This window comes from Rhineura floridana, chromosome 9, assembly GCF_030035675.1.
Source record: "Rhineura floridana isolate rRhiFlo1 chromosome 9, rRhiFlo1.hap2, whole genome shotgun sequence".
NCBI lineage: Eukaryota > Metazoa > Chordata > Lepidosauria > Squamata > Rhineuridae > Rhineura > Rhineura floridana.
The window spans coordinates 96,047,113-96,062,815 of NC_084488.1; the positions used below are offsets into that span (position 1 = coordinate 96,047,113).

At 42.3% G+C, this 15,703-nt stretch overlaps 1 protein-coding gene across 1 annotated transcript in view; it reads right to left on the bottom strand.

Annotated features, from left to right (window-relative positions):
* Positions 1-4,137: 4,137 nt before the first annotated feature.
* BANK1 (B cell scaffold protein with ankyrin repeats 1) overlaps positions 4,138-15,703 on the bottom strand; it is a 292,948-nt gene continuing 281,382 nt past the window's right edge. Inside the window, exons 14-15 of the mRNA XM_061585556.1 lie at positions 10,337-10,370; positions 4,138-5,076 (exon numbers count right to left, since the gene is read on the bottom strand). Of these exons, the coding sequence (XP_061441540.1) occupies positions 5,003-5,076; positions 10,337-10,370 (108 nt within the window). The 3' untranslated portion in view covers positions 4,138-5,002. The remainder of the gene's footprint in view (positions 5,077-10,336; positions 10,371-15,703) is intronic.

Genomic DNA, 15,703 nt, shown 5'->3' on the forward strand with positions numbered 1-15,703 from the left:
GATCCTAATCAACCAGTAAGGAAATAGTTTAGCCCCATCCACTGAGTAGAGATGCTACATACTTAATTTCAGAAGAGGTATTGCCTCTTGTGTGGAAGTAAAAGGCCAGTTACTCTGATAAGATGGTGCCCAGCATCAGCTGTTTTAAGAAGTACTTATAATACAAATAATTAACGTGTTTTTAAATTCTTGTCTTTTTAGTAAGTAAAAAAGGGCTTTAGCCATTTTATCTAAACTAACTGGTTAAAGGTTGCACCCCTACATAATAATGATATTTTTTTTAAAAAAATGAAAAGCAGATAAAACTGATCTACACAACTAGGGTAGCCACTTACATATTACCAAAAAAGAAGAAAAGCATCCCCTAAAAGAAGTGAAAAGGGGACACCAACTTGCAGGAGATGTGCATCTACTAATGCCTCTTGGGGCTCCTTTGGGAGGAAGGGCAGGTGACAAATTAAATAAATATATCTATAGATGCAAATTTTGGAATAATTACTCTAATTTAAATGGAAATACAATCCATCTCAGCATAGTTGGGAAGACTGCACCAGGTGATATATGTGTCTGCTCAGTCTGCTATCCAGGTTCCAAGTATTCATGGCTGCTCCTGCTGTCCCTTCTTAGAATTCTTTAAACTGGATTATTATTATTATTAACAACAACAACAACAATTTGTTATTTTCTTATTGTCTGATGTTGTGTATTGAAAACTTGGGACTTGCAGTATAACCATTGCATCTAAAACTGGCTGGTTGTATACATTTTTAATAACAACAACAACAACAACAACAATAATAATAATAAAATTTCGCCCTTCTTCCCAATAGGAGACTTGGACCAGAGAGCCATTCAAAGAGAAAATGCCTTCAAAGAGAGGACCATCCTCTGTTAAGTAGAATACATGGCCACCCCATAATCATTTCCACAAATAATCTGAGGGGAAAAAGTAAGAGATTGGAAGACAGTATCAGTTTGGCAGGTAGAGGACAGCACATTTCTATTCATCCAACTAGATACTTATTGACCCATTTGTGCCACTGGGAAAGCGTTCACATTTGTTATCTAGTGAAGGAATAGAAAACATACTGTGGTATTTAGTTAACTAACAATAGGCTGTGAATCACAGATTCAGAATATTGAACGGTTGACTGAGATCTCTCCAGTGACATGTAAACAACCTGTTGGCCTACCCATGCTAATGAAAAGCTTTTTTTTTCCAATTTAAAAAAGAAAAGAAAAAGTTAGTAAAAACTCTTGGTTTCTTTGAAGCCTTTTCTCAGAAAGATGGGAAGGACAATTTTTTGAACAAATTCCTTGTGGGGAACAGTTCAGTTCCAGTGCCATTGTGACATTACTTTTAAATTAGGACCAGTTTACAGATTACAATCTACCTGGGTTGCCACTTGTCATGTATTTGAAAGGTGCTTTCACAAAAGCCCTCTTTGGGGATTCAGTATGATGACCAGAAGGGGTAACTGGGAATGCATAGGGTGAATCCTGCCTTTTCAATAATGATGCGCATGCTCCTAACCATGGATGGTGTTAAGAACATAAAAAGACCCTGCTGGATCAGGCTCATGGCCCATCTTGCCTAGTGTCCTGTTCTCACAGCAGCCAACCAGATACTTGTGGGAAGCCCACAAACAGAAAATGAGCATAAGTGCACTCTCCCCACTTGTGATTCCCAGCAACTGGCATTCAGAAGCATACTGCCTTGGACAGTCTGCCTTCCTCACACATAGGGCTTCCAACATCCTGTCCTTTTCTTGAAACCCTACATGAGTAAGGCAGCCTCCTCCAGACTAACACGGATCATGGACTGGCTGATGAGTGGTCACTTGCATATTGTCAAAAAAGGGGGAAATGCATCACCAAGAGAGAGGACAAAAGGGGACACAGATTTGCATAAAATGTGCAAATGTGTACATGCACATTTGGAAATGATGACTATCACCTTGATCGAAATACATCTCACAATAGAGGGGAAGGCTGTAGCCGGGTGACTTGCCTGCTCAGTCTGCTGGCCAGATAACAACTGCTGAAGGGCAATTTCAAGGCCCCTCCTGCTCTCCATTCTTAGGGTTCTTTATTTCTGGACCAGACAGCCCTTCAAATAAAGGAATATTCTCTGGGGATGTGCACGGCATGTGCATTATCATTAAAGTGGCAGGACTTGCCCCAGACTGAACTGAATAGCTGGAGAGAGCTGAAGAAGAGGTGGCATTCAATACTACTCCTACTCAGAGTAAACCCATTGAAGTTAAAGTGCATGCCTAACTTAGGTTTATTAATTTCAGTGGGTCTCCTCTGAGTAGAACTCAGAGCTTGGAATAGTTACTTTTTTGAATTACAACTCCCATCAGCCCCAGCCAGCATGGCCACTGGATTGGGCTGATGGGAGTTGTAGTTCAAAAAAGTAACTTTTCCAAGCTCTGGTAGAACTTAGTTGAATACAACCCAATAACTTAATTCAGCGTTTCCCAACTAGTGGGCCACCAGATGTTGTTGGACCACAATTCCCATCTTTCCTGACCATTGGCAATGCTGGCTGAGGCTGATAGGAGTTGTGGTCCAACAACATCTGGTGGCCCACTAGTTGGGAAACGCTGACTTAATTGTTAGGATAAATTTGATGCTAACATAATTAAGGTTATCTCCTGTTATCAGGATGTTGGCATATATATCAAATGTGCTGAACCTTTGATCCTGCAGATATTGCTGAATGACCATTGGCCATGCTTGCTGGGGCTGATGAGAGTTGTCATTCAGTGACATCCGGAGGACCAAAGGTTCTTCACACCTGATATACATGATGATGGCCCTGTAATGTATGGGCTTTTTATACAGGCCTGGCATCATCTGAATTTGTTGTAAACCACCCAGAGAGCTTCGGCTATGGGGTGGTATACAAATGCAATAAATAAATAAATAAATAAATAAATATGGTGCCATCAGGCAGCTGTTGGGAACCTGTCACCCCAAAAGGTCTACTGTTGGCTCCTGCCCTGGACACACACACCCCTCAGCATTCTCATCAGCACTATGCGGCTGGGTGTAGGAGCCCTTTAAATTTTCCACTATGTCTTGGAGCACACTATGGCAAGGGTGTTATGGAAAGTAGAAAAGTTGATTCCTACCTGCTGCTGCCCCCTACTGTTGCCATCACGTAAACCAGCCAGGGTTCACTTACCTTGGGAGCATATCAACAGAGGGACCTTTGCCAAGGAACACCTCCAGCCTGGCCCTGTTTATATAATCCTTAGTCAAATTACATCATGCTGTGTTTGGGTTGTGCAGTTAAGTTGTCCTTGAGTTATATCAACTTCTTCCCTCTTCCCTCTATAAGGGTGACTTGGGTTCTGTACATGTAACCATGGTGGGCTAAAAACCAAAGGATCCCTGTCTGGGAACAAGCTTCATTGAACACAGGGGGACTGGCTTTTGAGAAAATAATCAAATTGGAGTTGCACCTGTAGAATTTTTTTAGCACTTTGCCTATCGTTTATCCTGGAAATCCTATTAAGCAAACACAGAAATACTCAAATACTCAGTGTAAACATTGCATTTTGTAATCATGCTAATAAGTGTCAATAATTAGTGCTGATTTACATGCAGATGCAGCGTACAAAGATACAGTTGGATGGTTCGGGGGGGGGATAGTTAAAATTAGAATGTAATCATTCCTCTTGGTGAACGAGAGATGTTCCTGTAACATGCCACAAATTACTATTTTGAAAAAATAAGTGGAGCCTGCAACAAAATGCTGCTTGTGTGTGTGCATATGTGAAGCCTGTCAGAGTATAGAAACCTACACCTGATGTAGAAAGGGGGAGTATTGAAAGCGTGGTTTAGCCATAAATTCTCCTATTTGATTGGAGGGGCTTTGGGGCCCATTTTCTTTCTATTTAAAGAATCACTGTACTTCTGCAAACCTTGAGGTTCCCATGAGTCATCTGATACCTTCCTCCTGTGCGGGGTGATGCCAGTTTGGCTACATAAGAACTGACCTTCCCCCCCCCCCGAAGACTAGAAATAAAAAGAATGATTACAGTTGCTTTTCAAAAGAAGGACTGGACATTTGTTCAGTTTCTTTCATGTTTACTTATTTATATGAAATATTTTTATTTTCCAGCTTGCAATAGTTAGTATACAGAAGTGAAATATATATGAAATCATTGAAAAATATACATGAAACAATCAGAACAATCACAAAACTCTTGTGGTTCATTCTCCAGGCTCCTAATCTTAATTGACCTGCTTTGTATTCTCTTGTTCTAAACTGAAGCTGTGTTGCAGCGTCACATGTTTGACTGGCCAGGCAGTAAGGCTATTTAATGCACAGAGAACTAAAATTATCTGGTGGGATAGGATGAGGTGTGGGAAGTCATATGAACATCAAGCAGTATTGAGCCATTATTGTAAGTGCTGCCCCAAGTTACGGCTGACATTTTTTTAAAAAAAACCCTCAAATTGTACAGTGCTCCAATAACTTATGAGCAATTTGCAAAGTGCTGCGCAAGACAGCACTTTGAAAGGAGCTTCTGATGATCCCACAATCAGCTGATTGTTAAATCTTGCAAAGCCTCTTTCAGAGCTCTGTCTTGCAGGGCACTTTGTATAGGGCTTTGCAGATACTGCTGAGTGGCTGATTGGTGACACCTGCAACCCCCCTTTCGGCTGATCCAGGGCTTTACCTGCTCCACGCTTGGCATTAGGTGTAGAGGAGATGGGCATGGCTTGGCTATTACCCTGCAGGCTAAATGGGGAATCTGGTAGGCCTAATTAAGCTGAAATGCTGGAGGTTCCCCCCCTTTGCTTTAAAATAAAACCTAAATGGAAACAGCACATTTGTTTTGCCCCTATTCACTTGTTGTTTGCAGAGTCCATTGAAACAAAGGTAAGGGGAACATTTGAAAAGGAGGCCTGGCTGATAACATTTGCTTATCCAGTCTTCATAGTTCAACTTGGTCCAGTTGAGTTTGATGAAATAGGGATCCTCTCATTGTGATGTCGACTGATCACTGCATGGTCTGATAAACAGGAAATGATGCAGACCAAGTCCAGAAATCTGCTCTAAAGGTAATAATGAAAAAGACATAATTACTGGACAAACTTTTGCCGGGTCAGTATATGAAGATAAAATGAAAGACTTCCTAGCCAGCTTGCAACAATTAAACACCCCTTCAAATTAGTGATGGAATTTGCTGAAAATCTCAATGTCAGGTTAATCTTCACAGATTTCAAATCCTGTCTTGCTCCTGAAACTCGAGGACTGAGTTTCCCCTCCCACTCCTGTTAAAAATACAATTTTGCATATTATAAGCATTATTATCTGTTGTGACCCAGGATAAGGGGGGGTCTTAGTGGAGGGGGACTTGGACTTGGAGGACAGGGCAAAGACTTGAGAGAGGACAGCGAACCTGCCCACCCCGAGGACTTGCAGAGTGAACTGTCAGAGACTGGTGGGATGGGCACACCCCCTTTGCCCGTGCTGGAGGAACCACCTTGCCAGGTTGAAGATACCCAGCTGGGCGCCCAGCAGGTTCCCATGCTTCCCCGACCTGTTAGCCCTCCCCACTCAGCGGAGGAACCTGAAATCCAACCCCCTCGCCTCGCTCTCAAAGAATTCAGAGGCATGAAGAGGAATGGTCAGGGTTAAGGCAGAGCCAAAGTCTTGTTGCGAAAGGCAAGCCCTCTTAAGGAGGCGCGCAAGAAGGGTTTACTTTGCTGTGACAACCTCTGTAGCTTGGAGATGTGCATAGTTAGAGTTAGTCAGGGAAACTGATTCTTAGAAAGCATAGACAGGTGGATGAGTTGGAAGGCTTTTGGAGTTGTAACTTCAATAAAAAGAGAAAAACTCACAGAAGCGAGTGTGTCTGGAATTTCTGGCTTCGGACGGGACATTATCTGCACTATTTTAGTGGTTCCCAAGCTTTCCTATCCATTTATCACTTGAAAACTGCTGAACATCTTGGCAGACCAGTTAATGATTTTTCTGCAGTAATTGTAATGCGCTGTGCTAGATGCTGCATGATTTTTAACTGCATTTTACAGACATGCTGCAGACTACTTGAATGCACCTATAATATACATTTCATATACATTTGCATATAATTAATATTTTTTTAAAAAAAACTGACACTGCATAAGCAGCAGGGACATAAGCGGGTGCTCAATACAAGAGATGGTCCAATGTGTGTAAAGCTTAATAGAATTGGAAAAGCCAAATTCCATGTACAAATCCATTTAAAATAGATTCCTTCTCAATCCCCATCTCCCTTAGAGGCCTCTCTATCTTTGCAGAGCCTTCTGGAGATTCTCTCCATTCAAATAAGCCCTTTGGGGCGGGAAAGGTAGGATACTAATTAATTAATTAATTAAACAAAATAAAGTTATACACAGATTCAACTGATCAGGACCTACAACTGGACTGTGCCCCAACCCAAAGGGTGTCCATCAGTAGTGCACAGTGGGTCAGGGAGGGGTTGGCTATGCTGATTACCCGGCCTCCCAATGCCTGGGGTGCTGCTGGTTACAGAATAGGATGGGGTGGGGCGAGGTGGCAGGGAGGTTGGCATGGTGCAGGTGCAGTGGTGAGAGCACTGGATTGGCTCCACTACTGTGCCTGCATTGCACTGACCTCCCTGCCGCCTCGCCTCTCCCCCTCTCAGTAACCCCAGCATTGAGAAGCCAGATAAGCAGTACAGCTCCACCCTGCCCCACCCAGTGGGCTGTTGTCTGTTATACCAATGGAACTGCCATTCTTTTATTTCCAAAAGTTATTTTAAGAGATGAAGCAAGAAAGGGAAATGGCAGAAAGAATGAAAACACCAGGCAAAAGGGGATGGGTGCATGTTGCAAAATAAAATGACTACATTAAAATGACTGCAAAATACTATGAACTTTTTAATTTCAGAAAGCCTGTCCAGACTAATTTAGGTTGCAATCCAATACACGTTTCCTCAGAAGTAAGCTCCATTGAGTTCAGTGGGTCTTACTCCCCTTTGCAGTTTTAGGCTTTAATCCTAACCCCATTTATCTGGGAGTAAGCCCCATTACATTCAATGGGACTTACTTCTGAGTAGTCATGGTTATGACTGCAGCTTTCAGTATCTATACCTGTTTTTAATATTTGCTTATTTTTATCTGTGTATTACTGATAATTGCTTTTATATTTTTTTATGTACGCCACCTAGAGATTTTTAAGTGGTTATATTTTTTTCTAAATAAATAAAAATGAATATATTACAGGGTGTGAAAAGACTGAATATTAATGTGCTATGCTCTTTCTTCAGCACAGTTGATCACTAATTACACTCATACACATTTTCAAAGATTTCACTGCTACAATATGGCTGTTAGGGACTGATATTTATCAGACTGGCCTCTGGAGCCCCACACAGCTGGCTTCGTGTTCTGTACAAGAGGGAAAGCATTTTCAACTGTGGAATCCAATGCTCTGGTTTTGCTAGTATTCAATGGTGAGCATAGGATGCTGCTGTGTGGTATGTCTTCAGGACACTTCCAGACTGCCACTATTTTTCGTTGGGATGCAATAACATACTGGCAAATTCAGATTTGCACATTTATGCCAGATTGTGAGGTCTTGTGCAACAGATCAGAGTTTTTGCAGTAAGGAAAGTGATGGGGAAATGCACTAAAAAGTGTGGGATAGCACCTGCTTTGATGCAACATCATAATCTAACCTCCCCATCAACAAATGGGAATGAATGCTCATTAAATAGCCAATGTTGTGTAATATCTCTGCAAACAAGTCAGGATGAATGCACAAACTACAGGCCATCTAGAAGCAACCTTAGACTGTGGTTGATCCTTTAGGGTAGCATTATAAGCACAGATAGATGTGGGGTAGCAAACTATCTGCATATTTAAAGATAAGGCTATAAACCAGCAGCTTAAAATTTGTAAAAAGGAAGCAAGATGTCCACAGAAGCACCAGGCATACAACTTCTAAAAGTGTGCATATATTTTTTCCCCTGTGCAATCAAATCTAATATCTCATATCTCTTGGGATATTTACATGATTTGATAATGAATGTAGAAAAGAAATAATTAGAAAAAAAGATGCAAGCAGTAGGCCTAATGATTAAAAACAACACCCCTTTGGCACTATGTATAGCAGCAGGGAGGAGGAAGTTTCAAGAAGCTCATTTTAAAAAGAAGGTAGAATTCTTGAAGAATGGAATAATGAGATGCCCCAGGTAAGAAGGTCATCCTCATTAAGACCATTGGCAAGTTCTGCTCTAGGTGAAAGCACTGGTAGATAAGATAGGGAAGGTTCAGCTTTGAAATGACAACTTATGGATCTTACACTGATCTGATAATTAATGTTTCAGCCATTCTCAGAATGTCAAACCTTTGAAATACTGGAATACAATATAGTTTAACCTGCAGATGGCCTGAAACCAAAACCATCTCTCTCTCTCTCTCTCTCTCTCTCTCTCTCTCACACACACACACACACACACACACACACACATGTTCTAGTGCTGCCCAGAAGCAACAAGTAATTTCTATTAAGGTCTATTTTCCTGTGATTGAATCAGATTACAGAATACTGACTCAAACAAGTACTGTGTGTTTCATAGCATATAATGTGATTATATCACATTAGTACTACTACTAATGAAACTTCATGACCAAAGGATTTGCCAGTGTTAGGAGATGCCCTGAATCAGTGCACTGCAATCCAAAATGGGAAAAGTGTCAATGGTGATGGCTACTATTTGGGCAATACAATCCTGTGTTAAGAATGGGGCCCCAATCTACATACATTGCACAGAGCCCAGGAAATCATGTTAGCACTCCTGGCCATATCCAATGTGATATCCAAACTTTTTGGTATCAAAAAGCACCAAAACATTGCAAAAATGGCAGACATACCACACTCCTCCCCATGCATCCCTGGAAACAGCCCACCAGTCAGGGACTGTGCTGGTGATGCCTGCCATATGCAATATAGAAGGAGCCAATCTCTGTAGGCTGACCCAGGGGGATGTCAATCACGTTGCCACATGCTCGATGAGAGCTTTCTTCCCATTTCAAAGAGCAGGTATAGGTAAGATTGATTCTTAATGAGAATAAGGCAGGGGCCAAGAGTTAGACCCTCCCTTCACACCATGGTCCCAATATGGGTTTTCCTTTCCACACCATTTCCTTTTCACACCAAACTATATGACAAACACCACATTTAGTTTAGCTCTTAGACTCATTCTAGAAAAAGAATAATCTACCTTGCAGGGTTGTTGCAGGCATGTAATATAAAAACTAAGATCAACAATCCTGTTATATGGCTTTCTGCTATTTGTTTATATGTGATGATGCACAGTGTATCTAAACTCCAATTATCTTCCAAACAGGTTGCAAACAAGAAATTTAGCACATTTCATATTTTGATGGTAGAAATGAAAAAAAAATTCTGAAACTGAAGATGTCTTAATTTTGAGGGGATTTTGAGGGGAAAAGATTACAAATTTGCCAAAGAACTGGATATTCATCCATATTTAGAGAAATTGTTTAACAAATTTTCACCAACATTTGCTTGGGGGGCTGTGGGATAGTTTCATCATTGAACAGATTTCTATTCCCATCTTATCACAAGCTTCAAAGCAGTTTGCAACAGAAACCCAAAGAATCCTACTACATATGAACTCTCTCCCCCTCCCCAAAGGCTTTTCTAAAAATTGGGTTAGTGCCTTCAAAAAAGCACAATCTCCTTTGTTTTGAAATGTCCAATTGGAACCAGGTGCAGCATAGCAGCTTGAGGGGATGCTGGCAGCCAGACATGTGTCAGGGAACCTCTGACCACATAGCTCATCCCAAGAATGTTTTCAGTAGCAGAACTAAGCTCACATTCCTTTCACACAAAAATACACTCCTAGCAACAGGACCTGAGTACAACAGTGCTCTCTCCACTTGTGATTCCCAGCAACTGGTATTCAGATGCAACTGGTATTCTGACAGTGGAGGGAACACATAGCCCTTCTTTGTTTCAGACGCCTAATATAGGGAGGAAAGACTTTTTGTTATTGCATTGTTAAATTACTGGCAGCTAAATAATCTTGCTATCTGTTTAATTTTTTGTACACCACTTCAACAGCACCTGGCTGTGAAGCAATTTATAAAGCTGAAAAATAAAATAATATATGAATCACTCAGAGCTGCTTTCTGCCTGCTCTTGTCTTAAATATTTAAAATGTTTGGTAAATATTAAGTAAAGGAAGGAAACAGATTTGTTAAAATGAATACACAAACCAAGCATGGGGAGTTAAGTGATGTCCATTTCCAAAGCGCACTGAATATATGCTCTTACCTGTGTTTGTTATCTGAAGCCACATGTTCTTTCCCTGATGGGTTTCAAAGCAGAGTCTGAAATAACACAGCCATTCGTGTTCATGAATGCAGTTAAGGATCTGGCAATGGTTACATATGCCTCAGGGTGACTTGTTACTGTAGGACTTTCTGTGTGGGGTTACTTTTGAAAAGTATACAGACGTGGTCCAGAATGGGACTGCCAAGCTTTTAGCAGGGGTAAGCAGCAATTTTGGAACCACTTCATTTTGGGAGCACCAGGGTATGGGTAGGAAGGGTGTGGTGGGGAAACAAAACCCACCATGAAATCTAAAGGGTGTGGCAAAACTTGGGGGAGGGTTAAGTTTACTGCTGCTCGAGTACTCCCCAATGGCCACTGGGTGGATGCTGCCAATCCCCCCCAAACTGACCACCACAATCTTGGAGTAATTATGTAGCATTGCTTTAGGAGGTGTGTTTGGCTGCTAGATGATGGTCATTGAGAGAAGCTCTAGAGTAGCCTTTCCCAACCAGTGTGCCTCCAGATGTTGTTGGACCACAACTCCCATCAGCCTCAGCCATTGGCAATGCTGGCTGAGGCTGATGGGAGTTGTAGTCCAACAACATCTGGAGGCACACTGGTTGGGAAAGGCTGCTCTAGAGGCAGAAGTGAAGTCTCCCTCCGTTATCCTCATATCTCCCCCTGAGAAATACTTGGCAATGATTCCTCTCCCCACCCAAAAATGTGGCAGTGAAATGAGCAGGGGTATTTTGCCTTAGCACTACTCCCAGGAGACTTCTGGTTCCAATGTTGAACTATAAGTTCCAGCTTTGAACTATAAGTCCTAAAACGTCTGAGATATGAGTGTTTTGTCGACCACTTTCCCCACTTTCCTACCTGAACATTTTGGTTATCTATGGCGGCTTGGCTGCATGCTGGAAAGAGGGTATTTCTCTTTGTTTGACTTGTGTTAATTTGACTTGCTTTAATTTGTTCTTTTTAATTTACAACATTTTAAAATGTCTTATAAGTCATTTTGTGACCCATTTGGCTCCTTGGTATACACCAGAGCTGAGGGCAATGAAACAAGTTGGGAGATGGCTTGAATGCAAAAGGAGGAACATTCCAGATGAATCCCCATTATTGAGCTTACTCAACTGCATCCTTACTGTGTCTTCCAGCAGAGCTTTTCTGGGTAGTGCAGTGTCTTTTACAGTCTGGCCCAAAGGAGGTGGTGGAACTGATGGTGGCTTGCTGTGACTTGTTTGCAAAACATTTTGAGGATAAAATAGCTTGCATACACAGTGACCAAAACAGCAGATGAAACCCAAAACATGTCTGGAGCACTGTCTAGTCCTTTTCTGTCAGATGCGTTTCAGTTGGTAAGGCTCGAGGATGTGAACAAGGTGCCTGGTCTGGTTTGGCAACCACTTGTGTGCTTGCCCCTCATGGCTGATAAAAACTAGCAAGGAAGGGATGGCTGGCTGGGCCACTGAGGTGATCAATACCTCCTGCAAGAGGGGGTGCTCTCCACCTGCCTAAAGGAGGTGGTGATAAGACCACTTGTTAAGAAATCCTCCCTGGATTCAGAAAACCTAAATAACTGTAGGCTGATCACTAATGTTTCCTTTTTGGGCAAGGTTCTTGAGGGTGTGACTGTGGGTCATATCCAGGCTCTTTTGGATGGAACTGATTTTTTGAGATCCATTTCAATCAGGTTTTAGGCCTTGGTCGCCCTGTATGATGACCTTTGTTAGGAGAAAAGGGGAATGTGTCCCTATTAATTCTCCTTGACCTCTCAGCATCTTTTGATTCCGTCAGCCATGGTATTCTTATGGAACTACTGTCTGAATTGGGAGTGGGTGGTGGCACTGCTTTGCAGTGCTTCCAGTCCTACCTGGATGTTGTTTTCAGAGGGTAGTGCTTGGGGACAGTTATTCGGGCCCTTGGAGCCTTAGTTCCCTAGACTGGATGGGTGGGGCATGGCGTGCTCTAGATGGAGTTACACTCCCTCTGAAGGAACAGGTGTGTAGTTTTGGGGTACTTCTGGATCCACTACTGTCACTTGCAGCCTAGGTGGCTTCAGTGGCATGAAGTGCCTTCCATCAGCTTCAGCTGGTGGCCCACCTACATTCCTATCTGGATAGGGAGAGCCTAACTTCTGTCTACGCTCTGGTAACTTCTAGCTTACCTCTGCAATGCATTGTATGTGGGGCTGCCTTTGAAGATGGTTCGGAAACTGCAGCTGGTGCAAAACTCAGTGGCCAGATTGCTGATGGTCGGAACACATAACCCTAATTCTGGTGTGGCTGCACTAGCTACCAATTAGTTTCTAGGCCAAATTAAAAATGTTGCTTTTGATCTATAAAGCCTTATGCAGCTCAGTACCTCAGTCCACCTCTCCCCACATGAAACAACCTGGACCCTGCTTTCATCATCTGAGGGTCTTCTCCATTTGCCCCCTTCGAGGGAGGTGCGGAGGGTGGCAACATGAGAACGGGCCTTCTCAATGGTGACTCCCATTTGTGGAATGCTCTCCCCAGGGAGGCATGCCTGGCACCATTACTGTGCACCTTTAGGCACTAAGTAAAAACATTTTTACTCACCCAGCCCTTCAGAGTTTAATTTTCTGTTTGCTTTTACTCACATGGGGATTTTGTTTTTATGTAGTCTGGGTATTTTAGGAATTTTTTATTCTTGTTTTTATATCTGTTTTTAATGTTATAATTAACTTTTAGTATTCAGTTTGGAAAATAGTGACTAGTAAATAATAATAAAAGCAAAAAGCAAAAATAATAAAAGAAAAGTGAAAAAAATCAAGCTTACCTTTGAAAGTCCACCATACCAAGAATTTTGGGCATTTTTTAAAAAAGGACACTGTCTGAATGCAACCCAAGACAAAAAGACTCATGATGCATGCGAACAGCTAACCCTGTTCTTTTACTGTGCATAGATTGCTCTTACACAGTGTCAAAAGTGGGCTGGTGTGGATAAGCATGGAATATCTGAAAAACATAGGAAGTTGTATAATACCACTTTAAGCAGTCATGGCTTCCCCCCCACAAAAAACCCTGGGAACTATAGTAAGTTAAGGGGGCTGAGAGTTGTTAGGAGACCTCTGAATGGAAAAGGGATCTCCTAACAACTCTTAGCACCCTTAAACTACAGTTCCCAGAATTCTTGGGGGGAAGCATGACTGTTTAAAGTGGTTTAAAATGTTTAAAGTGCTTTAAATGTGCTTTAAATAGTGCAGATGGGGCCTTACACTGAGAGAGGCAATTGGTTCCACTAGCTCAATACCATTTGCTCTGACTGGCACCAGTTCAGTTTGCAGGGGTCCTTCCCCAACCTGCTACCTTAAATTCTTTTGAGTGAAGATGCTGGGTATTGTAAACAACCACAACCACCACCTGCTCCTCTACTAAAAGTATTCACTAAAAGATGCAACATTATCTCAAAGCCATAGAACATAAAAAATAAAAATGCAAATACAGCTATTTTCAAAAGCAATAAATAAAAAAATAAATACAGCCAATACTTAAAGCAATGGAAAACACTAACCTAGTGGCAGGAAGAGTTAACATCTGTTATAAGTTAAAACTAACAACAATAACACTAGGAGACACACATTAATAAATATCTTCACTTCCTGCTAAAGACACACAAAGGTCCAGTTAGCATGTAATGCTAAGCCAAGCCATGGTTTAGCATGAATGTAAATGTGCAGGTTCCTGGAGGGGATATTGTGGCTGCTTTACTTCCCCTCTGGTCATTCTGCTGTTGTGCTGCAGTTAACTAAACTGTGGGTTGGCTTAGTGTGCTGACTGGACCCAGGTTTGTAGTTTAGCTCTCTCCAGACAAACTACAAGCTGGAACTAAGGTTTGTCTTATGGTTTACAGCTCATGGTTTATCTTGGAGAAATAAATCACGAGTCTGGGTTAAGATGACATGCTAAGCCAAACCATGGCTTAGTTCAGCACAGCAGAATGATTGGAGAAGGAGCAAAGCATCCACAATATCCTCTCTGGGAGCCTGCACGTTTGCTTGTTCACACTATGCCAGAGGAAGGCAATGGTAAACCCCCTCTGAATACCGCTTACCATGAAAACCCTATTCATAGGGTTGCCATAAGTCGGAATCGACTTGAAGGCAGTACACACACACACACAGAGGACAAAGAGAGAACATGATAAATTTCAATTTGGAAAGCATTCCAGAGTCACGACATCATGACAGGATTTAGGAACTCCTCCCTGAGCACTGCGGACTTCAGACATGGCAGAGTTACACATTTAGGAATTCATTGGATTGCCACAGACACCACAGTTTCTTTCATCCCCAGTTCCTCCTTTGATAATATGGAGAAGATAATGCTGGCCTATATCACAATAAAGTGGCCACTTATGCATCACCAAAAAAGAGGATACCAATTTGCATAAAATGTGAATATGTCAGTATATATGCATAGATGCACATTTATAGTGAATTGCTGTAATTTAAATAGAAATATTATCATTATTTTGTTCTATTTATTACCTGCCCTTCACCAGCAGGTCCCAGGGCAAGTTACAGCAGGTTAACATTCAGTATTAAAACAATTCAGGGCTCTGACAGAGGTGGGGCTTGCACCCACATCAGGAGAAGTCCTGGCATGGCTTCAAAGCCCCTTGCGTGGCCACATACACAGCACTGCACTGGGGCGGGGCGGGGCGAGGCTATTTAAGCCCTGCTGCACCCCACAGCCTCTTTCTGGCCTTGTGCAGCACCCATCCATCCTCCCTCATGGCAGTACAAGCTTTCACTGGTTGCCATGTTGAGTCGGGTAGGAATTTTTAGCTCATTCGCCTTAGTTTGCTGACAATTTTTTTTCGTACCCTGTACTATTCTAATTCAGCTGATTGGCTTGTTTTATTCGGCTAATTTGTTTAATTTGGATTTGGCTGATTGGTTGTCCTTGCCAAGTAATTTAATACTGTAAATAGGTTAATTCAGTCACATTGTGTGGATGTGTGCGGAAATTTCACAGGGTAGGGCTTGGTGAGCACTCTTTAAGGTGAAAGGTGGGATCTGAGACTTGCCTTCTGGGCTGGTGAGGCCTGATGGCAAGATAAGGTTCACCTTTGGGGCTAACACCCACTCAGAGCTGTGAGGCCCTGGGAGGAGGTGGAGCAGGAAGGCCTCCCTAGCCCCCTGTGGGGTTGGGGCTAGGGGAAGGAAAATTGGCTTGAACCATCTCCTTTCCCATGGCAGGGTGTCCTTGCCCAATTGGTTAAGGGTTCTGTCCCTCGCTTTCACTCTGCAGATCATTTGGCACAATCGGTCACTTAATTGGCTTTATCAGAATCAAAGTGGCCCTTGTTTTACCCACATTTCACATTGTCACGCCT